We start from the raw sequence: 26,105 nt of genomic DNA on the forward strand, positions 1-26,105 counted from the left end.
ATCCATCTTTTTATATTTTATTAAATATATAAAAAAATTGATAGAAAATTTATTCATCCTCCCTCCTCCGTCCATGTTTCTTTCAATCCATTCTTCGTACCAAAGATACGGTTACTCTCTCTCTCTCTCCCCTCCTTTTTAGATACAGCTTTTGAAGCGCACGCCCTTTATTTCCTTTTGTTTTACTCGGGCTACCCACCAAAAGCGCTAATACTCTTTCTGGTTGGTATGGAGCAGATGCAAGGGACCTCAGAAAGGAAAATTTCCAAGGAACCCATCGAGCTAACCCCATTAGCAACGCCACTTAAGAAATGCCATCACTTACTCTTGAAAGTTGAAAGACACCAACTACCCACACAGAATCCTTGCTTCTATCCCAAATCTAGAATGTTCTTCTGCTTCTCATCTAACTTTTTAATTAAGCATCCAAGACTCATCGTATCTTTTGGCAAACACTAAAAAGCACCATAAGAATCAATCAAAAACTATAACCGTAATCCATAATATCATTCAATATATGTAACACACTGCTTTATATTTGACAGACAGCATCACCATATCCTTTCCGTGAAAGCATATGGTATTTATTGAACAGAGTTCCGCAAACTAAGAGATCGAGAGCACCCAAGACTATAAGACCAGAGTGAAGTATTGCGAGAATGCGTGGGACGATGGATGAGATGGAAGGGGGTTCAGCGGCGGCGGTTGGCGGGCTCCTTCTGGGCATTAAAGTAGACGACGGCAACGGGGAGGCCGAGGTCACGCTGGGCGGCGAAGGCACGGGTGTTGAAGTTGGCACGGGACGCCGGCAGAGACAGCCCTATCCCCATTGAGAACCTCGACTTCTGCTGGAAAAGCACCAGAACGTAGCGGTGGATGCCCACCGGCGGCCGCGGTCCCATGTACGGCACCACCTCCTCTCCTGCCACCACCACCACCAAGAAAACAACAAAATAATAAAGTTAGCAGGGATGGAAGAAAGACATAGACTCAGAGTGACACGTGTCATGAGGTGGCATAGACAATTTTCATGTGGGTGACACGTCTCAAAGGCCGGGCATGACAACTGTTGAGTGCCAAATGGGAACAGGGGGGAGGGATGTGCGTGGCTTGAGGAGGTTGGTTTTTGGAAGACATTTTGGGGATCAGAAAGGCTCTGAACTCATTGCATGAACCGTGCAGGGGTTTTCATCAAAAAAAAAAAAAAAAACGAACCATGCAGTGGTCTCTGCGAGTCTCCTGCAGTCGCATGATCACATCTTTTTCTGAAGATATTGCACTCACAGTGTATTTGGACACATTCCTCGCAGAGATATATTATTTGAAAACCGTTGTAAAGAACATATATATATACACTACAAAAAAAATATTTTATCTACCTTTAAAATCAAAAAAAATACTTTACAAAAATAATCAAAATTATCCATTACGTTAAATACTAGGACTATCAACGACAACCTTTTCATAAAGATAATACATTCTAACTTGTTGTTTTTTCTTTTTCAGCTTTCCTTTGTGCTTTATTTTTGTCTCTTATACACAGGACTGTTTACTCACCTTGGGAGGGATCTGTTCCACCAGGTATATTAACGACCACCCTAAATCCACAAAAACAAGCAAATAATGAGAAAAGGATATATTGTAACAAATGGAAGAACTTAAATAATAAGAAGAAAGCCTTTATCAATATATATATATATATGCATCTGTGTGTGTGTGTGTGGAGGAAGAAACTAAGCAAGAGAGATCACTTGGATTAGTGCCTACCAGTGGAGCCACTCCCTCATAGTAGGTTCACTAGGACTGGGTGCATCGGGATCAGTCATGACCTGTAACGCATACAATTAATGAACCAGTAATAGTTAAGTCACCAATTCATGCATGCTAAGACAAACAAGGGCATATAGCGAGCCATTCGAACCAGGGTATAGAGATCAGATCCCCGGCCTGTGATCTGGACCGTCGGAGGGTTGATGGCCATCGATGGCTTCATGTCACAGCCGTTGTTGACATGCTTTGATCCGTAGTTCACAGACATGCTCATGGTGGGAACAAAGAGATCCACCACCTCACCTATCACTCTCCCTACCACAAGGGGATCCACACAGCTGGCCATGACTACCAGCTAGTGTAAATCTCTGACTGAAGGAACCCCAGAGGGGAGGGGGGGAGGGAGAGAGGGTGGGAGAGAGATGTGATGTTAAGTGTGGTAGGAGGGAGGGGCCCTTTTATAATAGAAGGGAACATATTGGGGACATGGTAATAATTTGTGCCAACGATTGGGTTGTTCTTGTGAATGCGGGTGGACATGGGGTGATGGGGGCGAGGGAGTGCGCAGCAGGCACCACGTGGAAGCAAATGGAGGGAATTTCGACACGCGTACGGTAAAGATCTTAAAGAAGGGCTGCATTAAGGTGTATTAAATAATTAACAAAACCAGGGTTAGCTTGATATGCCGTTACCGGCTTTGCATGGAGTGCATTCACACCCAGACACTGGATGTGGTCACCGCATGGTAAGAGTTTATATCATGCTCGCCTGCTGTACTCCATCGCATTAAACATATCTATGGGCCACCCAAAACTTCTCCCCACCTCCCCTCCCCAGAAAAACCAAAAAGAAAAAACAAATCCATCAAAATGAGAACGTAAAGCATGCAATTTTGGATGACGTGTCTATTTTTTTAAAAAAAAAGTCTAATATCAATCTAATTATAGATAATTAAGAAATCTAATGTGTTCAAAAGATAATCTCTTTTTTCTATTTTTCTTTTGTTATGATCTATTATCAAGATTTTTCTTACTTAACAAACTACGCTATAGCCTCATTGCCATACATATCTTCTGATAGGTGTTGGTTCACCCTTTAAACCCTGAAAGATATTTTTTATTCGATGCATATTGATTCAAAATAGAATAATAAGCTGACTGGCAGTAAATAGATCTAATTGTTAGCTATAATAAGTGCAAGATGCTTCAAAAAATCCTCAAACTTTAAATGCCATCAAATTTTATAGTTAAAGATACCAAAAGATCTTTTCAGGATTCGCAAGACACGTGGAGAGCATTTCAAAAGGAATACGGTGAGATTTGGGAACAAGTGAAAAAATATGTTGCGATAAATTAGAAGCAAAACCAAAAAGAATACAATTCATGTGTCTAAGCCAAACAACTACTCTTTGCAGGGTTTTCTGGATATACTATGAGATCAAAATCATGTAGATATTTAGAAGATATTTGAAGAGAAGCTTAAATATCCTGCTTTTCTTTGACTAACATTTTAGATTTTAGCCCTAGCATAAATAGTTAACATTTTAGTTTTAATTTTCTACTTAGTTTGGCCACTGTTTTGCATAGAGTTATGTGTGTTTTGCAAATAGTTACACTTAAACTTGTGTACATATAGTTCTATCTAAATCTATGCATGGTAATATCTATTTTGCGCATAGTTATGCGTCTATAAATCTAGGGCTGGATGTAAAAGGAGCTTTAAAATTCGGCTAAAATTTTGAACTAATCGAGATATACATAAAATGGCAATTAGGTAAACCTTAAGCTTACATTTGAATCCTAAAGTAAAAGATAACAGGAAGTTACACAACTTTATCAATATGTCCCCCTCTGACTACTCTTTTTTGGTGTATAAGAGTATAGCTTGTACACTTACCTAAGTGGAAAAGAACAAATTAAGTATTGAAGTTAAACATAAAAACTATCAAAGAAAGTTTTTGTAAAATTCAAGTGATTTTTTATTTGTGCAAAATGTTCAATCTTTTCTTAGCTCATATAAACTGCTATTATGACTAAAGTCCTCCATGCATAGCTTCATATCGGACTATAGGATGATGAACAACAATGAAAAACCTAGTTATGATTTCACATTGGCTAGATTTATAATTATCTACCAGCTTCACATCTAATTGCAAACTTGTTGGGAAAAGTAATCAAAATTGCAATGTAGAACCCAAATCAAAAGTATAAAGAGAAAACATTAGTTTTAATCAATACAACAAAAACATTAAATTAGAGGTCACCGTCCAACCAAAACATGTCTTTCCCTTCACGTATACCAAATTATAAAACTCCTCTTAAGGTTTACATTTATTACACTTATACCTTGTAGTTCGTAAAATCTACCTATGCAAGTTAAATGAACAGCATTGGTAAGACCTTTTGCATCATGTGAGAAGTCAAAATTGTTCTTAGGTGTGGAGGAGGATGCACACATTTTCTTACATTCTTGGATGGTTATTATGTCACACAAGATTATTTTAGTTATTCCTAAAATTTTTTTGACATGATATTTGAAGTATGTTTAAGGTTAACAGTTTGATTAACACTCTTTTAAGTTATGCAGCAAAGTGTTGGGTGCAGGTCTTTTAAATTATTGGATGTAAGTATAATTTATCTCTAGTCTCAAAAATATTTTTATAATTTACTCTTTACTTTTGCGTGCCCTATGTAAGTCTAATTCGGCAGCAGATGGAAATGTTAGTTCTCATTAGGCCAGCTCAAGGTGAACACAAAATCTAGCAATTTACTGGGACAAGGCTCAGGTTGGACTTGACACACCTAAATTGGAACATTGAGTCTGGACCATGGATCCAGGTTGAACTCCATAGAGCCACTATTTCTCTGATCTGGGCCCCACATTAGGGCCTCAAACCTAAGGCCAAGTCTAGTTTCTTTGGGGACGGACTTTAGCTTTTTAACAGCCCATGTAAAAAGAAATGATTCAAAGGACAGAAAAGCCCCCTCTAATATTTTTTTTCTTAAATTATGGATCTTTTTCACTTTCTGCAAAAGAACAAAAAAGTCCATGATACAAAATTTAGTGTGAGATAGAGATGACAACTTTCTTTTCGTGAGATAGAGATGGTAATCAACCAACATTCAGACCTGAAAGTCTTCAAGTATGAACTAGCAAAGCAGTTCGGACTTTGGTCATGCAGGTTCCAAGGACTACGAGCATGGGTGGATTTTTGCTATTAAGGTTGATCTTAGTTGTTCTTCCTAGGCCCATTTCTGAGGCTTTATTCCCCTAAAATTTCATGTTTGAACTAATTTTTAAGTTACCATTATTTCTCAGCAGATTATGATGCAGAACTAAGTCCTTTTTTGGAGAAAGAGATATAAAACTAAGTTAGCTCCACAGCAGTGTCTCAACAGAAGTTACCAAATTTTCAATAGCAACACTGCTTTTTGAAATTTTGCTTTTGCCCTAGAGACAATTGTTTGGCGCAATCAAACGGTCATTCAAATCTCTCATGGTCATTTCCTTGCGTTCTTCACTTCTTTGTTGACATGATGAGTCCAAAATAATGGAGACCATAAGTGCATGAAAATGAGAACAAGGTTTCCAGTGTTGTAGCTCGGATGGTGAAGTCATCTTGATATGGTTTGAACCAGGCTTAAACCAGCGCCCATCTATCATGGAAGGAGGGACTGACAACCTCAGTGCCCCATGGCTTGCCTTCATGGCTTTTGCCACCCTTCCCTCAATGATGAGGGATTAAAATGGCATTGAGTTTTCAAAATAACAACCTAAGGGTCTCTTTGGTTAGATTAATCTGCCATAAAAAATGAATCTCATATCAAATTATCATGTTTGGTATAAAAATGAAAAAAAAAGATGATAAAAAAATTAATAGGCCCTTTTTATTTTTTAGAGAGAGAAAGTAAAATAAATACTACCGAAAGATTGATATTTGATAAATTTTTGAGTGGTGATAGTCTAAACTTGGCAAAAATATTTTCAATAAAATTGTATATGTAATCATTGAATTTATTTTGATGTCTTTCCAAATTTATTCAATAAAAATTTTTTATCAAAAAATTAAGACGGAGATAATATTATGCAAAGGACTATATGATTATAGTGGTTATATAATAACTAATTAAAGATGATAATGCTATCCTAGTATTAAAAAATTATTTTATATTAAAAAATATATTTATAAATTTATCATATTTCTGTATTAGATTACTCCTAACCAAATGTAATAATCTTTTTCTCGTATAATTTTTCGGAGTAATTTTTCTACCAACCAAATACAGTAAAAATTATTTTCCTTTGAAATCATTTTTTCAGATAAATGACTCCCATGAATCATCAAATTATCCTGTAATTTGACATACTCCAATCAAACAGACGCTAATAGTATTTTGAAATAATCTTGAAAAATACAATCTTTTTATAAAATTAAGTGCAGTCGGTTGCATGCTATTATGCAAACATTGAATAATCCTTGATGCAAAGTCCTTGGTGATTCTAGTCCATGTAGGGGAACTCTTGGGGTAACTTCTATTCATGAATCCATTTTGCAAATTTTAACGTGTTCCATGACATTTTAGTAAACAACATTCTAGGTGATGTAGGTTCATGTACGATAGTTACATGCTTTTTCATTGGCTTAATGCTTTTTAGGAATAAATCATTTGTTTTTTTCATTTATGCATATGTTTTAATAAAATATGAAGTGTTCCTAGCCGTTTAGGAAACAAGATCCTTGGCGTCATATGTTCATGCACTTGCTGCTGTGATCCATTTGCTATCCTAGGAAACAAGTTCTATAGTGATTTGGGTTTGTATACGTGCATTATAACCTACCAATGAATACTATGACAACTTAGGAAACAAAAAATACAATGAGATCCATTGCCTTTCCACAAATTCTGATTCACACTGTATATAAGCATATAAAACAGGGGAAGGATTCCCCAGACACCATTAACCAGCATGTTCTAATGAGCAAGAGAGAGTGATTCGCCTACATCTCTTGGCACTCGCTTGTCCAGGTAGTGCCCATCGGAGAACTTACCATGGTGTATCATGGTTTCCTTGCTAAATCTTTTAGTAAGTGAAACACATAGGTACTCCACCTTGAAATCTTTTCCTCCCCACATACTTACTGTTTTATCTTTCACCATTTCCTTCCAAGTTTTGATGGGCAAGTTAGGATCAAAAAGTTATCGAGGTATGTTATCCTCTAGCTTTTGTCAAATATTTTGGTTTATTTTGATGACTAGAAGTTTTACTAATTAGACATATGATCCATACTTTTTCAAAGCCAGAGACCAAGCCCAATCCTAAATCATAGGGCTCATCAGGAATATAAATATTGTGTCATAAACAACTCAATGCAAGCAATGATTGCTCATCAGATGTTAAATTAAGAGAAAAAGAGCCACGACCAAGTTATCATCCTGACAATCCGGGATCATGGAGGAGGCGGATTAGAGACAAACCTAATCTTTGGTCCCTGGACTTCAGCTGGCATCATTGGACTTGTCAGTCCAAACCATTCACCATGGCACTTCACAACGATTTAATAAAAATATTCTTTGAAACTAAAGCCGTGACATAATGTGATGCTCCCACTAGGGTTTGGGATTTTCATTTGAGGTGCAAAAATTAGCAAAGTGAGAATTTCCAGATTCTTTCTTCTTTTTTTTTTTTTTTTCCTTCTGTTGTATGGAGTTGGGATTATTTGTTTGATCAAACAGTTGCTAATCTCTTCAGAGGTACATATAATCATATTTTAATTTCCTTTGCCATTCTTCTGAACTTAGCTTTGCAGGACCAATTTAGAGCAGAGAGAGATGGATTTCACGCACTAAAACGGGCACCAAGAGTTGGTGATGAAGGAGAAGAGAAGGCTCATCTATTGTGTTCTCTCCCCAGACCCATCTGTACCCATGCATGCCTCTGCCATCAGCATGCACGCCTGCTGAAGCCTGTTACCCCCACGCGCCACGCCTCCTGCAACCACCTTCCATTTATTCTGCCCCCGGCCAGGAACTACGACCAAAAGTTTAAAGACCTAGAACTAGTCTGGTTATGTTATCCTTGATGGCTGGAGGCTACACTGGTCTTTTCCTTTTTCTTGTTTTACACACACACACACACAAGAAGAATTAGGAATCTGTACATTATCAAGAGGCTATCTTGTACTCTTACGTCATTGTGCAAACAAGGTGCAAATCCATAGGCTTGTGCTTTCTGTAATCTGGTTATTCTTATGATTTCCTTTTAATTTTTCTGACAACTGAAATGTATCTTTTGATCTGAAATGAAAAATCTAAATCATAGACTCATATCCATATTACATCCCTATCATATGCAGCATATGTCTCATATCTCTGTATGCTTGCTGCAATACATTAGAAGAACGGGTCTACTGTTTGGTTGTACTGGATTCTTCGTACTATCACCATAGGAACATATAGGAATGTGCAAGGAGAACATTTGGGTGGGGGTTAGAATTCCATAAAGATGGGAAGCGAAGGTGTTGGGTGGATGTCTGGTCAGGACACCACCTCCCAAGATCCTTTCAGTACCACGCGATGCAGCAGAAAGAAAGAAGAAACAAAACAAAAGGAAAAACAATCAAAAAACATGGATCAGCCACAAAAGGGCTCGCCTCCACGGGACATGCAAACTTCACTATGAAAAGAAAATTTTACAAGAGGAGACCTCACCCTCAACCCTTGTACACCCAATTCTCTCTCACATAAAGTTTCCCTCACAAAAACTCTCTCTCTCTTGGAGACCCCCTGAACCCCTGAAGAGCCTGGCGACCGCTGTCCAGGAGCCTCCTGCTCCTTCTCTCTCAGCGCCCTAGCCTCTCTCTCTCCTCTGGTTCGTACGGCGGTGAGAAACCGAACCCACACCCTCTCTGTTATCTCACAGGGCCTTTTAAAGGCTTAAACCTAGTTTAAAACTTGATTAGAGAGGGATTAGGAGTCCTAAACAAAGCCAAAAAACCTCCTGGACCGTCGGATCAAGACCGGGAGCCTCCTCGGCCCTTAGATCACGCTCCGGTCCACGGAATAGTGCCGTGGACCACGAGAAACACGTGGGAAACGCCCACGCGGTCCACAGACCGTGCCGTGGACCACCCGGTCCACGGTGGACCGGGGCAAGGGGCCAGCAAGCCTGGGTCGCGCGTCCCGTGCGGGCCTGGGACGCGCGTCCCGCGCGCCGCCGCCTGCGGCCGCGCCGCCGCCGCCCGCCACCGGTCGCCAGCGGTCCTCCGTCGCCTCGATTCTCGTGCCGATTTCAAAAGCTCGTATCTCCTCCATCCGAGCTCCGATTCAGGTGATCTTGGTCTCGTTGGACTCCATTTTTTGCCGCGAACCTCGCTGTGGGCTCAATGTGGGCTGAATCTCGAGACGTCAAATCCTAACAGGTCAGAAAAATAATGTGCAGTCAATATTTGCATCAAGAGAAACATCGTCTGCTCCTATGGCATTCGAAATGCTATTATTTGTGATCTTCACGTAGCCAAAATCTCCTGGACTATGTATAGGATATAAGCAGATCCCTCTGTGGAGTACCATGATGGAAGGCACCATTATCGACCACCCACTAAATATGTTGCCTCCCTACACCTAGGGCTAGGCAAAGTTCGATTGCAGGGTGACAACGTAGTCATAACATTTCCTAATAGAATATGGACCCCATCCTTGTCTCTTTCGTTGTCTTCGCCCTGCTTCTTGTTCAACACTCTTTTTTCATCGCGTGTGCTGAAGTTTCAGTCGATACGGTGAAACACATTGTCATCCAACCATTGCCGGATATGCCTGATAGCTTTCCAATCTAGTTTCTTCCACTTGAATCTGATGACTCTTTTGGTTTGGCCCACTCCGTCGTATAGATCCTTGCAATACAGCAAATCTTCCATCCAAAGCTCCCACATCAACCAATTGCTTCAGTTCAAGCTAATCATCTTTCAAATTAAAAATGGCAATGGATAGGATTTGGATCGGATATTATACTATCCATCTCCAAACCCAAACTTAATACCCTATATCCAAATCCTACCCAATACCCAATCAGATAAGAAAAAAGATACCCATCTCCATGCCCAATGGATTCGGAGATACCCACGGATAACTCATTTTTCCGTACCCAACTCATATCTGCCCCATACCTATCACATACCCGAAAAATAATAAACAACCAAAATAATTTTATGTATATTATCAATGAAAACAAAATTATCAATTCAACATACAACATAATTTATAAGTCCAGATTTATAAAAATCAAAAATAGAAATAAAATTACAATTCAACATAGAACATATAAATAACTAAAATAATTTTATATATTTTATCAACCAAAACAGAATTACCAAAACAGAATTATAAATATATATATTTGGATATGAATTCGGATACTACTCATATTCAGATTTGGATAGAAAACAGCACTATCCATAATCTATCCATATCCGTGCTATAATTTTTGAATTTTATCCAAACCCGGTCAAATCCTGGATACTGCCTTAGTTCTCAGCAGAAACAGAGGTTCAGACACAACTCAACATCAGGATGAAACTCGTGCAAATTGCTATGCCAGAGACAACATTTCTGTGTGCATCTGTCGGATTGCTAAACCTAAAAATAGGTAGACAATTTTACATGGAAAACCCTGATCAGGAAAACCCACACGGCGGCAACAGCAATTCACCAAGCAACGAGGGCTACAAACCCTTGCAACACCATGAGTTTGTATAGCATCTTGCACGTAGTCATGTCATACTAATTTAATAAAAATATTGGGCGAGGTGCTCCTTCCCCAATATTACACTCAAAAAGAACGACGAGGGTTACAAATCCATCTCTGGGGCATATCCAGACCTACACCTGCAAGCTAGGGTTCATTGTTTCTGCTCATATGGTAGCATAGCTTGGCATGGAGGTTGTGGGTGACGACAGGTTGAGCCCAGGGGCAGCAGAAATTGTCCTGACTTGAAAACCCAAATCTTTTATCTCGAATTTTAAATGGGGCAAGTATAGAGTCAGAATTTGACCAGCCAGAGTTGTAAGGGCAGAATATTATTTGGATCAAAAATATTTTAAGTAGGTTGAATCGTGACCTTGGATTACAGTTTCTCGAACAGTTGATTAGTGATTATTTTATTAATACTAGTTATTTAAACTATTTTAAAAATTAACCACTTAAAAATTATAAAAATTGAATTGGATACGTCGGTTTTAAGGTTGAGTCTTGCAAAACAAAATAGATCCGATCATTTGGACTTATCCAGTGATTTAAAATGAACCATTGGAGGGTATAGGTCGGGAGATCTTGACTCGATATCACGTCTGGTCCAATATGAGTCAAGATAGTGTATGTCAACCTTGCTTGACAGCCTACTTTGTATGGAAACTGAAAAAGAGAGAACCTCCAACTCTAAACCACCCGTCTTCCTTAAACAACCAAAGGACAGACGCATATACTACTTAATACAGAAGGAAAAAAAAAGGCCCTTTGCAAAAAATATTTCCAAAATGGACCATTTCAGTTTTGCTTTCTTCATCATTATACATTGGACCCTAAAATTCTGTGCTGCAGAAGAACGCCCCAAATTTGAGCTGGACCCCAGTAACAAAACAAGTTACAACAGTATAATTTGTACATCACCATATATCACAGCAGGGCCACAAAGAATTTCTATTGTTAGATTCTCATCTTCTATGTTGTTCATGCATCTACGAACTGCATGCTTAAGTGTCACCTCCACTTGTAGCTCAATCTCCCAATATGCACAGAGGCTGTCGCATGCTAAGCTCAGCTTTGAGCTTAGGAAAACTTTCTAGGTCATTGCTTGTGCCCAAAACTTTCTGCATCCCAGAAAAATTGTACAGCAAGTTATATCTATATAGTGGTGTGCAAAATAAAACACATGATCTAACTTTGCAAATGAATTTTCAAAAATGAATTTTATTTGGCATGAATCTGTTTCATAAGCCGATATACAATGATAGGCATTCTTGTGAATTCATTTTCATGTTGACATAAACTGAAATCATAGGCACCAACATTGACAAGAATACATACTATAAATTGCAAAAACAATTATAATAACAACAAAAACTGAAAATGAGATCAGGTGACCTATCTGTGTTCATGCAGGGTCGATATGGAGAAATTTTCTTCATGAGAAGCTGCCAACTTATTTTCAGCTGAAACTCTATAAACAAATGCGTATTCTAAAATTATCAGGTTTTGAATTTTATCTCCCTCTTTTGAGAGGAAAATACAACACTAAAAGAAAGGAGTTTGCATCAAAATTGAGAAGTGACACTAAACACCATTAAATGGCCACCACCTACACATGCACTGTTAACTAGAATTGTGAGTGGTTGAAACTGACATGTGCTGTTGGCAGCCTCAAACTTCAGTTCCATAGTTGAAATCAAAGCATACGGTAAAAGGCTGATCCAGGCTCATCCAGATCAAGAAATCACATGAACAAGTGTAAATATCTCCAAGAACGTGTACTACTAATGTGGGGGATGCTCTGGACTGCTTAGGGGGCTATAAAGCAATCTCAAATAATGCAATAGATACTACAAACTCAAGCATTTCAATTGATGGAAAAACTTTAAAGGTAGTGTTTGGTTGCCCTTATTCTAGGTGGAATAAGGGCTTATTCCACCTTACTCCCCCAAACACCTTCTCAAGTGGTGGTGGGCCCCGCAGGAATACCAATTCCGATCAACATGCATTAATCGTGCATTAATTGCACCTTATTCCCATCTACCTTGAATAAGCTATTCCATGTTGGACCATGGAATGGCCTATTCTAGGTCTTTAATGAGAATATTATTTGCACCTTATTCTAGGTTAGAGAATGACATTGTATTAATTGCACCTTATTCCCGGTAAAATAGCAGATTTCTAATCAAACAAAAATCTGGAATAGGCATGGTGAATAGCTATTCTCTGAAAATTCGTATTCCTGTTCCACGAATATCAAAAGGGCTACCAAACACTACCTTAGGCATCAAGGACTTGTCAAGCAGGATAGCCTTCAAGGAAATGAAGCATTAGAAACTGCCATGGTAGGGTTGGAAGTGGGCTGGGCCAGGTTGAACCATACCCTTGCCCAAGCCCAGCCCGAATATTTTTCAGTCTTCGGGCCGACTTAGGCTCAAAAATTTTTGAAAAACTCGAGCCTGAGCTCGAGCCCGGCTTGAATCTAATTGGACTAGCCCAATCAAATATATCATTGATCCCTCTGTTGATAGCCCTCTCCCCTCCTAGGGGCCCGACCTGAACCTCCCCCTTCCCCGATGCGACCCTTCCTTGGTCATCCCATTCCCCCTCCGACCGCCCTCTGCTTCTGCCTCCACCACCCCTCCCACTACCTCCTTCTAGATCCCCTCCCTCTCCGACCTCGAGCACCTCCACCGTATCGGCAGCGGCACTGGCGGCACCGTGTGGATGGTTTGGCACCGCTCCACTGACCAAATCTATGCCCTCAATCAGGTGCCCCCCCTCCGATGGACGACTTCGCTTAAAGCCTATTAGATCTCCAACGACGATGATGACTGCCACCAGAGCACCGTCGGAGCCAGCGGCGGCTGTGGCATGACAAGGAGAAAAGCAAAAGGTGATGCGAGAGCGCAAGGAGGCACAGAGGAGACCCGGATGACTGGTGAGGAAATGCTAGGAAATTTGTCATACCGCCTTTTTGGAGGCCGCCGCCATGCGGAAGGCCACGGAGTAGACTCGGAGGGATAAGCTTCCAGGTGAACTAGGGCAAATCTCGAAGCATATGTACAGTGGATAGCGTACAATCGTGAATTGGTCAAATACAAGGGGTAACGAGGTGTGTTATTCACCATGGGATTTGGCGCAGTCCAATTGCACCTGGTGCATGCAATATCCAGACTCGGACAGCCTCGCCCAACTTTAGGCTTGGGTCCAGGCCAGACCGGGCAAAAGTTATACCCGAGCCCAATCCGAAAAATAAATAGGTTCTATAATTAGCCCCAAGCCCAGCCTGAATTGGTTCGGGCCTAGCCCAAAGCCTAATCCGAAGTCGGACCGGCCCGATGGGCCTCGGGCCAGTTCCAGCCCTAGCCATGTACAATGCACTTCAAGTGTCAAATACTTCTCAAGGTCCAGTGAATCTAATACATATGTTAAAGGCCAATAAAGATGAAGGTACCAACTTATCAAGCATTGAAGTCCATGGAAGTTGAACCAAGTGACCTTGGGTCAAATCTTGCCTTCACCAGGGTTTGGGGGATTAGGGGAATTTGGAGGGCTACTCCTAGTTGTATGCCTAATTGCCTATGGGCCGTTCTATTAAGAAAAAAACACAAAACAAAAAGAAAATGAACTAAGATAACAGTGCCATCCTAGTTAAAAAAAAAAAAAACTAACTTTTTTGAACAATTCTCCAAATCCACTTGGCTTCTCCATTAATTTTTTCCCTCAAATGTACACCATCTGAGCAAAATAAAGAACACATTTTTATGAAAACTATACAAGTTTCACAAATAATAATTGACCTTCTGTGAGAATTCCATGCATCGCTATGAAAATTTTCTAAGTCTTTCCTATTCATCTATTTTAAATTCTTCATTTTTTAATCCCTAAGATATCCTCAATTATTTTCTGAATATTTTCCAAATTATGAAGTCCTTTTGGCAAAGTGATAATAAATTCTTAATTTGTTACCATGGATGCCAGGAAGCTACAAAAGATGGACATAAGAATATAACACAAAAATCTAACTGTTAAAAATAGCTGGCCCCATGAAGTCCACCTGCGACAGACATAGCAGTATAGCACTTTGCTTATCAAATGGCATGACAAAGTTCAACCATTACCTCCACTTACATTTCAACCAGAGAAGCTTTTGGGACCAAAAGAAAAATGCTACATAAACTGCATAAATTAACTGCTTTTACCATTTCGAAAGTTTGAATTTGATTAAGTTTGGAGCATGCAAGATATGTATTTCATAGATAAGTAATAGACTAAATGATAACATTATTTTGTAAGAAACTTGCAAGATTCATCAAGTACTAAACATAAGGGCAGTAACGGATTGACGCAGTCAATTTATTCTTGTCAACCACAATAAACAGAAAAAGATCAAAGGTGATGATAATTACCAATGCAGCAAGATGTGCCTCTTGTAGGACATTTCCATCAACTTCCAATCTGGCTATTGGAAACTCAGGAAGATGTCCTGACTGTTTTTTCCCGAGCAAGTTTCCAGGTCCACGAAGGAGAAGGTCTGCGTTTGCCAGGTAAAATCCATCGGATGACTTTTCGAGTACCTTTAACCGGTCCAGTGTTCCAGAAGTGGAAGACAAGAAGATGCACTGGGACTTTCTTGCTCCTCGTCCAACACGACCTCTGAGTTGATGCAGCTGAGCAATTCCAAATCTCTCAGCATTCATAACAACCATCATTGATGCATCAGGAACGTCAACACCAATCTCAATAACTTGCGTTGCAAGTAGAATACGTGTTTTTCCAGATCTAAATTTTCTCAACGCTTCATCTTTCTCTTCACTCTTCAGGCGACCATGTAACAGCCCACATTGGTAACCTTTAAATTTCTCTGATATGGATGCAAGATCAGCAGTAACAGCACGAAGCTGGGGCAGCTGCTCCGATTCCTCTATAACTGGATACACAAGATACACCTTCCCTCCTGTTATTAACTCATCTCTCATCATCTGCATGCATATGCAAGATCTTTCCAAATGGATTCACTGAAGATAAATATTTAAATGAAAATATCGTAACAATTTTATTTAGGAAAATAACAGCATGACCCTAATTAAATTTCAACTCCTCCGGTAATGTACATAAAATATAAAAACTAAGTCAAAAAATCTTCTTGTTATATATGCCAAGAAAAAAAATTCATCTGTGGCAGGAAAGCAGGTAAATAGTGCTTCAAAGAAGAAAACAAGCGTTGCTAATGTTAATTTTTGTTTGCTTTTTGAAAGTATAATTAAATTCACTAAGGCATTCAGATCCTAGTTATTGATTTGCTAGAGAATCCTAAGATCCAATCTGGTGACATCATATTGTAGGTTTTGGAAAAGTGTAAGTTTATAAATAACATGACAGATGAAGATCAAGACCAGGAAGAAAAAGATATCCAGTTAGACAGGGTCGCTACTGCGACGTTTAACAGTTTAATCAAGCAAAGAATTTTCACATGTGCTAATGTTAATCTAGAGCTACATTTTGCCTCAATTTTTATTAAATGGGTAATGTTTCTTCAAGCGCATATATTGCAAGTCCTCAGCAAGTCAAATTAGGTTGCTTGCCAAAGAAGTCCTTGTTAATATTTAAAGAGATCATAATAGTAGGGAAGAGTGCTTCACTCAATGAAGAGATTGAGTGACACTAAGTCTGCTGTGGTCAAACATATGTTACCCAAACACTTTGCCTTAACATAAACAAACCGCAAGATACTTACAGGTGGGTATTGGTATACCCATGGGATGGGTCCACAAGAAGAAATCTTTTAAAAATTAGAAGGATCCAACTCCTAGAAACATGCCTGCATCCGATATTCATACCTGAGTTCATGCGGCACAGGGTGAAACCATATTGTAAGGTCCAAGTCTAAAAGCACGAGTTTACATTATAGTAGAACCAGCGTCTCTTTAGGAAGTCCTAGTCTTACAGCAATTATACTAGAATTAATACTTGTACAGGACATACATGAGTTTACATCATTACTCAACTTTTCAACTTTTAGTTATAAGCAGATAAAAATCCTAAAATCAAAATATACAAACTATCGAACCCAACTTATTCACTGTCTTCCAGTGATTAGTGTTGCCAGTATTCTAGATCCTCTTGTTAGCACTAGAATTTGGATCTCTAAATGTACTTGGAACAGCTGCAATGACCAGTATTGCAATCTGATAATGATCACAGCAACAAAAACATTCTCTTTTGCGGGATCTGCTGTAGCAGATGAAAGAGAAAATAAAGGAAAACCAAGAACGAGACTAAAACAAGAAAAACATAAATGGAGAATGGGATAACGTGTATGCAAGGTAGGAATGGCAACGGGTAGGGTTTGGGTCGAGTATTGTACTACCCATCCCCAAACCGGAACTTAATATCCTATACCCAAACCCTACCCGATATCCGATCGGGTAAGAAAAAAGATACCCATCCCCATACCCAATGAGTTCGGGGATATCCACGGATAACCCATTATAACTAATAATTTTGAGTTTATTCTAATTAATTTAGACATTAGAACACTAATAGATAATATAATTTTGAGTTTATTTCTAATTGAATTTGGACAATAGACATTAGTTGGTTAATAGTTTGCTTACCAAACTTATTTTATGAAATTATTATAATTTAATATAACACTTTACATTAAATTATACACTTATATTATAAAAATAAATACTATAGTTTATGTAATACTTATAATTGAAATTACTATAGTTTATGTCACACTTATTATATACTTATATGATAACAATATCAAATACACTCATTATATACTTATATGAGTCATTTGTTACATTAAAATTCACTATATTGAAATTACAATAATTTATGTAACATTTATATAATAACAATATTGAATACACTTATGTTACTTATTATACTGAAATTCACTATATTGAAATTACTATAGTTTATGTAACACTTATTATACACTTATGTAATTAAAATATTGAATACACATATACACTTATAAGTCCTATATTAGTTACTTATTATACACTTAGCTGCAATATATAATGAGAATATTTTACTTTCAATTTTTTACTTTAGAACCAAGGCTACTAATTACTTTTATTATAAAATATATGTTAATGATTATATAATATAGAAATAGTTATTTATTAGATTCAATTGCTTTATTGGCTTAGTTGATATACACTTGATGTGTTTTTTTTATTTTAAACTTAATTTTTATGGGATGAATTAAAGATGAATCACTATCATGGGATGAATTAAAATTGTCTATTTGAAGACAAAATCATAATGAAAAAAATAATAATAATTATTATTATTATTACTATTATTTTGAACAAGTTTATATTCCTCACTTTATAGAGATGGAAGGGCATTATTTTTAAATAAAACAAGACTACCTCTATTAGGACTTGTTCAAAAAGACAGAATTCAAAATTATAATATTTTTAAGATATAAAAATATTAATTATCTTATTCTATAATAAAAAATATTTAGTGAAAAAAAAGCTTGAGATACTAAAAGAAAATGAGAATGAAGAAAAAAAATATACAAATACAATTCAATAATTGATGAAACTAATATAATTATCACATTAACTATAAATTGAATATTTATATATAGAGATAGATCATATATATATATATATATATATAGAGAGAGAGAGAGAGAGATCATATATATATATATATTCGGATATGAATTTGGATAATAACCCATACCCATAGGTTCGGATCGGGATCGGATTCGGATAGACAACAGCACTACCCAAACCCATGCTATAGTTTTTGGATTATACCCAAACCCAAATCCGAACCCAGTCTAATCCTATTTTTCGGGTTTGACCAGGTTTGCATAGGGTGCATACCCATCGGATCGGGTCAATTTTGCCATCCCTAATGCAAGGTAGTCAAAGGCGAAAGGCGCCCTTAAGGCACTTGAGAGATCTAGCGCCTTGAGGCAAAAGGTGCTAGAAAAGCGCTTGTCCGAGTGAAGTAAGATGCTAAAATTGAAAAAAATAAAAATAAAAAATATGATATATAAATAAATAAATTAGAGATAACTATTGTAACATGAATTATTATATACTTAACAATTTAAGCATAAAACATATATAAAACAGTAAAATGCTCAACTAATTCAAGATAAAGTATATGATAACAAGCCATAGGCAGCTCTAAATTCATGAATGAAACAGAAAATATAACAAATCCTAAAGTTCATCAATGGAGTCTCATAAATAAAATAGAAATATAAACAACCCTAAAGTGATCCCCTTCTGCCTCTCTTTCCTCGACAATCTCCTATGATACTTAACCGTCTCTCTTTCCTCTCAATTTTTTTTTATTTACAAAACCCTAAGTCACTAAAGTCAAAACTAATTCCATACTAATTGACCACTTTATCCCCAGTTAATAATAAAGCTAAAAAGTTAAATAAGTGGCCTTTTAAGATTTTTTACTTTTCAACCATTAAAAAAAAAATAATCATAGAGTTCACTAAAGTGCTAAAGGCAAGCGTCTTGCCTTACTGAGAAAGGCCCTAAAAACACCAAAGGCATGTGCCCGAGTGAAGAGATATCGCCTGAAAAATCAAGAAGAGATGACCCCTTCTGGTGCCTCACCTAAGCGCCTGAAGCGCGCCTTTTGGCACCTTTGACATCACTGCATGTATGATCTTTGTCAGTCCACACCCCTATACCGCCTATTTTAGCCCCTTAATTGTCTTTTTTTGCATTTTTCTTATGTTTTAGTGTCTTGATGCTAATTTTGTGCAAAAAATATACTAAAGTCTCACTTTAAGTGCTCTAGTCATGGTTTCTAATGTGCCAAAGTGTTTGTGATGCTGGTTTACTACAAAACATCACATCGCTTGACTTAAAGGGGAAGAACATTAGGTGGTCCAAAAATGAATTTCAGCCAGAAGAACAAAAGAAGAGAGCACAAATGCAAGAATTTGCTTCATATCTAAGTTACATTTTAAACAAACAAATCCTAGCATTTTAACATGTGCAATGCATGTATTTTATCCAAGGAAGCATTCGATGGATGACCGTGATACTAATGATAGATTTATTTGGAGTGAATTTGACAAATATATTCCTGACTTAGTAAAATATGCTTCTTTCTTTCTTTTAGTTTTTGCACAATGGGACATATTTATTGAAAAAGGAGTGTAAAAGGAAGAGCAAAGGGAGGTGCAAATCCACTCCCAGATCCATGAGAAGTGGTTCATGGATAGGATGGAGTTGGAAAAATTAGGATTGGAGATGAGAAGTGGTTCATGGATAGGATGGAGTTGGAAAAATTAAAATTGGAGATGAGGAAGCCCCCAAGAACCCCCGACCCCCACCCCCCCAAACACACACCCCCCAACCCCCACAAAACTCCCCCCACCCACCCAAAAAGGAGCTTACATTATGCATAGGGATCAGCATCTTTTTGTTAAATGATGCATGGTTGAATTGATTAAATGCATTAAGCCAGATTTTGCATTCTCATGGATCCATACTTGGATATACTCATATTCCGGATCCAATCCAGTATGCTTTTTCCCCTTCTATTTGAGTCCACTGGACTGTGGTACAATGGGATAGAATTGATTGAAAAAGGACAAGTTGCTCCAACTTACCTCTTAAGCAAGAATGATAGTCAAGTAGACAAGGTCACTCAGATTTGCAATGTCCAACCTGCAAAAAGCATCTCTACATGTATTGGCAAGTCAAGTGTGTGCAAGTGTAGGTGCATACTATGGACAGCCCCAAAGCTACAATTGTTCAATAATCACTTTTGAGGAATTCCAAGGGTGGAATTACTAGTTTGTATCAAGCATAAAACTACTCTGAGAAAGTGATAGATGACAGAACTAGTCAGCTTCCAGCAAAATGAGAGTAACCATTCCCAATACAATAGCAATCTGAATCTCAAAATAAAAAATAGAAGCATTCATAATGTCTAATGTGCAATATAAGGATATATTGCACAAGAAAACTTTTATCTATAAGATATAAGCATGACACATGGTTGATGTTTGATAGAATCCACCTCAGTCGCTACAGAATGAGGTTACATGCCTTGTATTAATAGTTCAAACTTCAAAGGACCATTGCCTCTTCTCTCACTTTACTAGTTCAACATATCTGCATGCTCATAATCATAAGTAGAAAAATCAAACAATCCAAAACGGTGGACTTTACCAAAGAAAATACATATTTCATGATATAATTGTCCGGGCATGCACCAATATTGGTTGTTCTCCAATAGATGATGCCAATCTGTTACTGCCCTTTTCATCTAATATAGCACACTATTCATTGATGAATTAAAAATTAAAAACAAAAACTACCAACTGATACAGAAAAGAAATAAATATTTTTCCCAATGTTGATATCAAGTAACAAAAACATAATAGTTTTCTGCCTAAAACAGAAAGACAAATAAAGACGGGTATAATTATCATTACCTGGAAGACCTTCTCGAAACCAATCTCATTTCCTTCAAGAACAAAAGTTTCTACAGGTGTTCTTCCAGGGGGCAAGTCTGTTATCTGCATAAGAAGATTCAAGAAAAGTGGCTGTCAAGTCTAAACCAAAATAGCCCAACAAACATGCTGTGAATAATATGAATTATAATAAATGTTTACAGATCCAAGAACCCGTGAAATCAATGTCGCATGTTTTGGGATGCACATAGACAACAAGCATAATAATGCAGCCTCAAGGTCATGAATTTTTCTGCAGGCAAGACTATTTTAAGTATCTTAAATGAAGCCTTACTCCCATATGTTATGACAAGTTTTGACATGAGAAGTTGCCGTTATTTTGTTAAATATTTATAGTTGATTGTGTAGGAAATTCGGTAGCATGCAAGATTAAAATTTAAAACGCAGCAGAATAAAATCAGATTAATTTATGCATGCAAGCAAGAGATCGCATCTCAAAAATCCAGGATCCCTCATAGTTTAAGATTAAGATAAAAATAAAATAGAGAGGAAGATCTGATCTTCATCTTGCATAGGTAGATCTTCACCATGATTCGATGATCCGTGGATGTCTTGAAAGTTCTTTTGAAGCCGCACACACGTCTAGCCTCTACAGATATCTACACAAGGCTGATCTGATCAGGAGATCCTGATCTTACCGAGATGCTAGCTTCCTTGCAGAGATCGCTCCTTGGATTGTTGAATCTTTTTTCTTCTTTTCTCTTCTCAAGAGAACAACAGAGAACTTGAGGAGGAGGAAAGGTGAAAGAGGAGATAGGTGTGGAGACTAGAGGACGTCCAACAGCTTGGATGCCCAAGAGAACAAAGGAAGAGAGGCTTGGACATCCAACCACTTTGGATGTGTATGGAGAGAAAGAGAGGAGAGCCACCAATTTGAAATAGCATCTCTACTTTTATTTGCATGCACCTCTCTCCTTTTTTCTTTCTCACGTGGTTCCCATCTCCAGAGATCAGATCAGGCGCTGATTTGCCCAACCACTTAAATCCCAATGCCCCTAGGGTTTCTAGGATAGAGTCCAAGGGCGCAAGGACTCTCTCTCATGGAGTTGCGCCCCAACTCTTCTTGGCGCTACCTCATCTCCATGCAAAAATAAAAGCACCGGTGGTTATGACGTGATCTCTCATGGGGCGTGATCTTCCTATGGACCAAGTCTAATTACGTTTGAGTTTTTATATGAGATCTAATCTCAAATCAAAAGGGAGTCCTTGTTCCACAAGACTTTGACTGAATCAAACCTTTTGATTTAGTCCAAACCTTTTAGACCTATGAAACCCAATTAGACTCAAACTTAGATCAAGTCCAATCAAATTAAATCCTTATTTAATTTGACTAAGACTCAACCCCAAATATTTGATCAAATCAAAAAATATAGCAACAATTGCAAAAAAATCCTCTTCTAACTCACTAACTCTTAACAAATCCTCTCTTCTAACTTTTACAAATCAGTCCAATCATCAATCATATTAATAATCGAATCCTCCAACGATTCGAAATCGCAATTCAACTATCCAATCCGTCAGAACCTCTTATGTGTGTGACTCCATAAATTCTATTCTATCTCGTAGTGAGATATATTACGATCTCCATCATAATATCATTGAAACTCTTTTCAATGAATTGGAACAAGTCCAACTCATCCAATGAGAATTATCGACCATCAAAATAATTCTTGTTTGTCTCACAATCCATTAGTGATGCCTGGCAGTATGTAGTAACAATTCAGAAGAATGAAAGGAATGAACCTCTTAGGTATAGTTACCATGTGATACAGTTCTTCTATCATAAGTCCTAACAAAATAGAGGTTATGAAAAATCCGTCAAACCCCATCATCTGTCATATATAAGATTTATTCGACTTGAATTCATATTATAAAATCTTATAAAAATTTCTTTCCATTATTCACACTGCCATGGTCATGATCTTCTAAACTCAGTCTCCTAAATCATATAAGACTACTCCTTATCTATCAAAGTCGATAGATCCTATCTAGATGCACATCCTACTCTTACAACGAATCTACTGCAGTCAACATGCACCGCAAGGATCCGTATGACTAGGGACCAAGTATATGTACAGTCAAACTATAGCAACCTCATTGTGAATAACTGAGGCACCATAGATCAAAGAACCAGTCACACTACTACAGCATCGAGAAAGTCACCGATGAATAAGTAGACATCCAAGTGATTTTTCGTATTGGTCACGCTCGGTATCCTTATTCTCTAACAACCACCTGCACTGTTGCTCCAGTATCCCCGTACTATAGACTCGATACTTATCTATCCGAAGAAAAGCGATCTGTGCATCAATCTTACCAGATCAATCACCGTCTCCGTGACGATCCATCGATTGGAAGTAATTTAAAAATGAATCACCAATGACACATACCTCAAATTCTTAACTCTTGAGAATATGTCATCATCCTATTAATTTCTTGGACGATTCATGGACACATACACAACATGAATGAAAATAAATTACTCAATAAATAATAAGATCAAATACAAAACTGTCCTAGAAAGAATGTATCAGCCAAATTGACTTCTAAGACATACATCTAACAGATTATAACTAAAAGAAAAACTATCAATCATTATATGTAAGAATTAACAGGGCAAATATAGTACATTATATTGAACTCGATATTAATAACCAAATTATTTTTATAAAACACCGGAATTGATTTTATAACTCAACTATTTTCGAGACCCACTTGACTGTGCCTGACCCTCATCACACCTCCATCTTCCCCAAGTTCTTCCCATCTTTCTTTGTGCCTCGTTCCAGTCAATCACCTCCATTTCTTTCTGCAACTTGTTCTTGTTATCCTCTTTTCATTATTATTGTTTAGTGTTAGAGTTTGATATTAGCTCTTTGGGAGGGCCAACAATGTAGTCGCTTCATCATGGAGTCAAGAAGAAATAACAGATGCACTAGTTTTGAGATGGCTAAGAAAAGAGATGAGTAATTGGCAGAAAACTTGATATACAATCATCATTTGCTCAAATGTTGTTAAGAGGATCAAGAGGTTGATTCAAGAAAAATACTATCTTGGCATCATCATTTTGATCCTCGTGGTTATCCAAGTGATGACCCTGACACCAATTCCTTCGATAATAATTCAAAATTATTAAATTCAGCCATGCACTTGCAAGTTCGTCACTCTTTCAGACAGGCACAGCCAACTAAATTCATGTCATCGAGATCAAAGTCTGTCTTCTATGTGGAGGTTAATTAAACCTATTATGGTAGTTAGCCTTCAATCCTTGTGAAACAGGAACCTGAGAACCTTATAATCCAAAGGAATGCAATGAAGACCTTACTTGCAAAATGAACAATAATGTGGTAATTTTCTTATTGCAAGCATTTGAGAGACCTTACATGGCCATTATAACATGGTCAGTGGTCACCAGGAAATGTTATTAAATATAAAGCATCATACAGAAGAAAAAGCAATATAAAATTAAAAAGAGTGGAGCAGTTTCACATACTTGAGTTAGAGACATATCTCCATATAAAGCCAAAGCCAATGTCCTCGGAATAGGGGTGGCTGACATAGCAAGAACATGAGGGGCCATTAGGGCTTTATCTTCAGAAGACTCATCCAAATTTGCACAATTCATTCTTGAGCCTGCTGATACAGAATATAACTGCAACATTGGTTTCAATCAAGTCAGGAAACTTCAATATAACTGAAATCTTTATAACAAATTTAAGTAAAAGTTAGAGAAGTGATTAATAAGAGATAAACTCTAGATTGAAAATGAGAAGCAAATTTAGGAGTGAATTAATATCTCATTTAGATATGAAACCAAATATACGTAGCCAAAGACTAATGTAAGTGCAATTTTTTATGCTTGATTGAAAAGAATGCCCAAAGAAATCTTAAGGGAAGATTGCAACAGGTTTAACATATTTTCCTTAACAAAGTTTTTGAAATTAAACACAGTTAAAAGAGAATTTAAATAAGTAAAAGTGCAAAACCTTCAAACAATTAAAAACAATGGTACTGCTTTAATTGTCCTGGTTCAACACACAAATCTAAATCCTCAAACTCATTATAAATCTTGATTTGATCTCCAATAAGTAATAATAAACTACTATCTGACGCTCTGTCTAAAGCAGCTTTCAGTTGTAGCATAACAGAACTGCAATAGACGACTATATAAATCAAGAAGAATCAAGTATGAATTAATATGGAGCAAAAAAAGACAGTCTGTAAGAGAGAAAACAGCAGTGCGTCTAATACTTATATTCTGAGCACCTGTTCCCTAACTACCAAATGACATGATTAACCTACAGGGTGCTGTTGCAGTAATGCAGTTTGGGGTTGAGTTTGCATCCAGAACTCATAATTAAGCCTAATAACATGCACTGTGAAAAATTACACCATAAATCAGACAACCTTAAAAAAATTTCTGAAGAAAAAAGTTCCTAACTTGCTAATGAAATGAACTGGTGTTAGAATAAGTCGCAAAAAGGAACTGGCAAAACACCTAACGGAAGGAAAAAGATAGATTATAAAAAAAGGAAGAAGAAGAAGAACAACCACAAACAAGGAACAGCAAACAACCTTACTGTTAAACCTTCCCCTTTGAATCACACCAAAGCGATGCTGCTCATCTACCACAGCAATACGTAAAGCCGAGAATTCAACCTTTTCAGCTATCAGGCTGTGAGTTCCGATGACCATTGCTATATCGCCTGTCTGAAGACCCTGCAGCAATAACAAATTACAGAAGCAATATCAGAAAGTATTCAGACAGCAAAGTGCAAAAGTTTTTTTTCTTTAGAAAAAGGCATGCCTTAAGAATTATCCGTGACTGCTTTGCTGAGGTGGAACCAGTTAGTAAAGCAACAGAAGGTTTACTTTGGTCTCCCCCAATGTTCTCCAACAAAGAAACTAAATGCTCATAATGTTGAACTGCAAGGAGCTCCGTTGGAACCATAAAAGCAGCCTAAGAACAAGTTTGAACAATTACCATAATGTCAATGTGATCCATATGTCAAACACCAATTCTGCTGATACCAATGAACTTACAATACAATGATATTTTAGCAACACAATCCAACCAAACATCAAACGTATTAAA

At 37.5% G+C, this 26,105-nt stretch overlaps 2 protein-coding genes across 2 annotated transcripts in view; both read right to left on the reverse strand.

Moving 5' to 3' along the window:
* Nucleotides 1-481: 481 nt before the first annotated feature.
* Nucleotides 482-2,199, reverse strand: LOC105056345 (protein MOTHER of FT and TFL1 homolog 1). Its single transcript, XM_010938512.3, has 4 exons — nt 1,922-2,199; nt 1,768-1,829; nt 1,558-1,598; nt 482-922 (listed from the first exon to the last, which is right to left on the reverse strand). The coding sequence occupies exons 1-4, from the start codon at nt 2,114-2,116 to the stop codon at nt 693-695; spliced, it is 528 nt and encodes a 175-aa protein (XP_010936814.1). The 5' UTR covers nt 2,117-2,199; the 3' UTR covers nt 482-692.
* Nucleotides 2,200-11,273: 9,074 nt separating this feature from the next.
* Nucleotides 11,274-26,105, reverse strand: part of LOC105056344 (ATP-dependent DNA helicase homolog RECG1, chloroplastic/mitochondrial) — a 32,398-nt gene continuing 17,566 nt past the window's right edge. Inside the window, exons 13-18 of the mRNA XM_010938511.4 lie at nt 25,818-25,970; nt 25,586-25,729; nt 24,504-24,662; nt 20,972-21,055; nt 14,925-15,497; nt 11,274-11,633 (exon numbers count right to left, since the gene is read on the reverse strand). Of these exons, the coding sequence (XP_010936813.1) occupies nt 11,541-11,633; nt 14,925-15,497; nt 20,972-21,055; nt 24,504-24,662; nt 25,586-25,729; nt 25,818-25,970 (1,206 nt within the window). The 3' untranslated portion in view covers nt 11,274-11,540. The remainder of the gene's footprint in view (nt 11,634-14,924; nt 15,498-20,971; nt 21,056-24,503; nt 24,663-25,585; nt 25,730-25,817; nt 25,971-26,105) is intronic.

The sequence above is a fragment of the Elaeis guineensis genome, chromosome 13, assembly GCF_000442705.2.
Source record: "Elaeis guineensis isolate ETL-2024a chromosome 13, EG11, whole genome shotgun sequence".
Classification (NCBI taxonomy): Eukaryota; Viridiplantae; Streptophyta; class Magnoliopsida; order Arecales; family Arecaceae; genus Elaeis; species Elaeis guineensis.

Coding starts and splice junctions, on each gene's coding strand:
- LOC105056345 (XM_010938512.3), bottom strand. CDS start 2,116: ATGGCCAGCTGTGTGGATCCCCTTGTGGTAGGGAGAGTGATAGGTGAG. Junction 1,830..1,921: donor GATCTGATCTCTATACCCTG/GTTCGAATGGCT, acceptor TATGCGTTACAG/GTCATGACTGATCCCGATGC. Junction 1,599..1,767: donor ATGAGGGAGTGGCTCCACTG/GTAGGCACTAAT, acceptor TTGTGGATTTAG/GGTGGTCGTTAATATACCTG.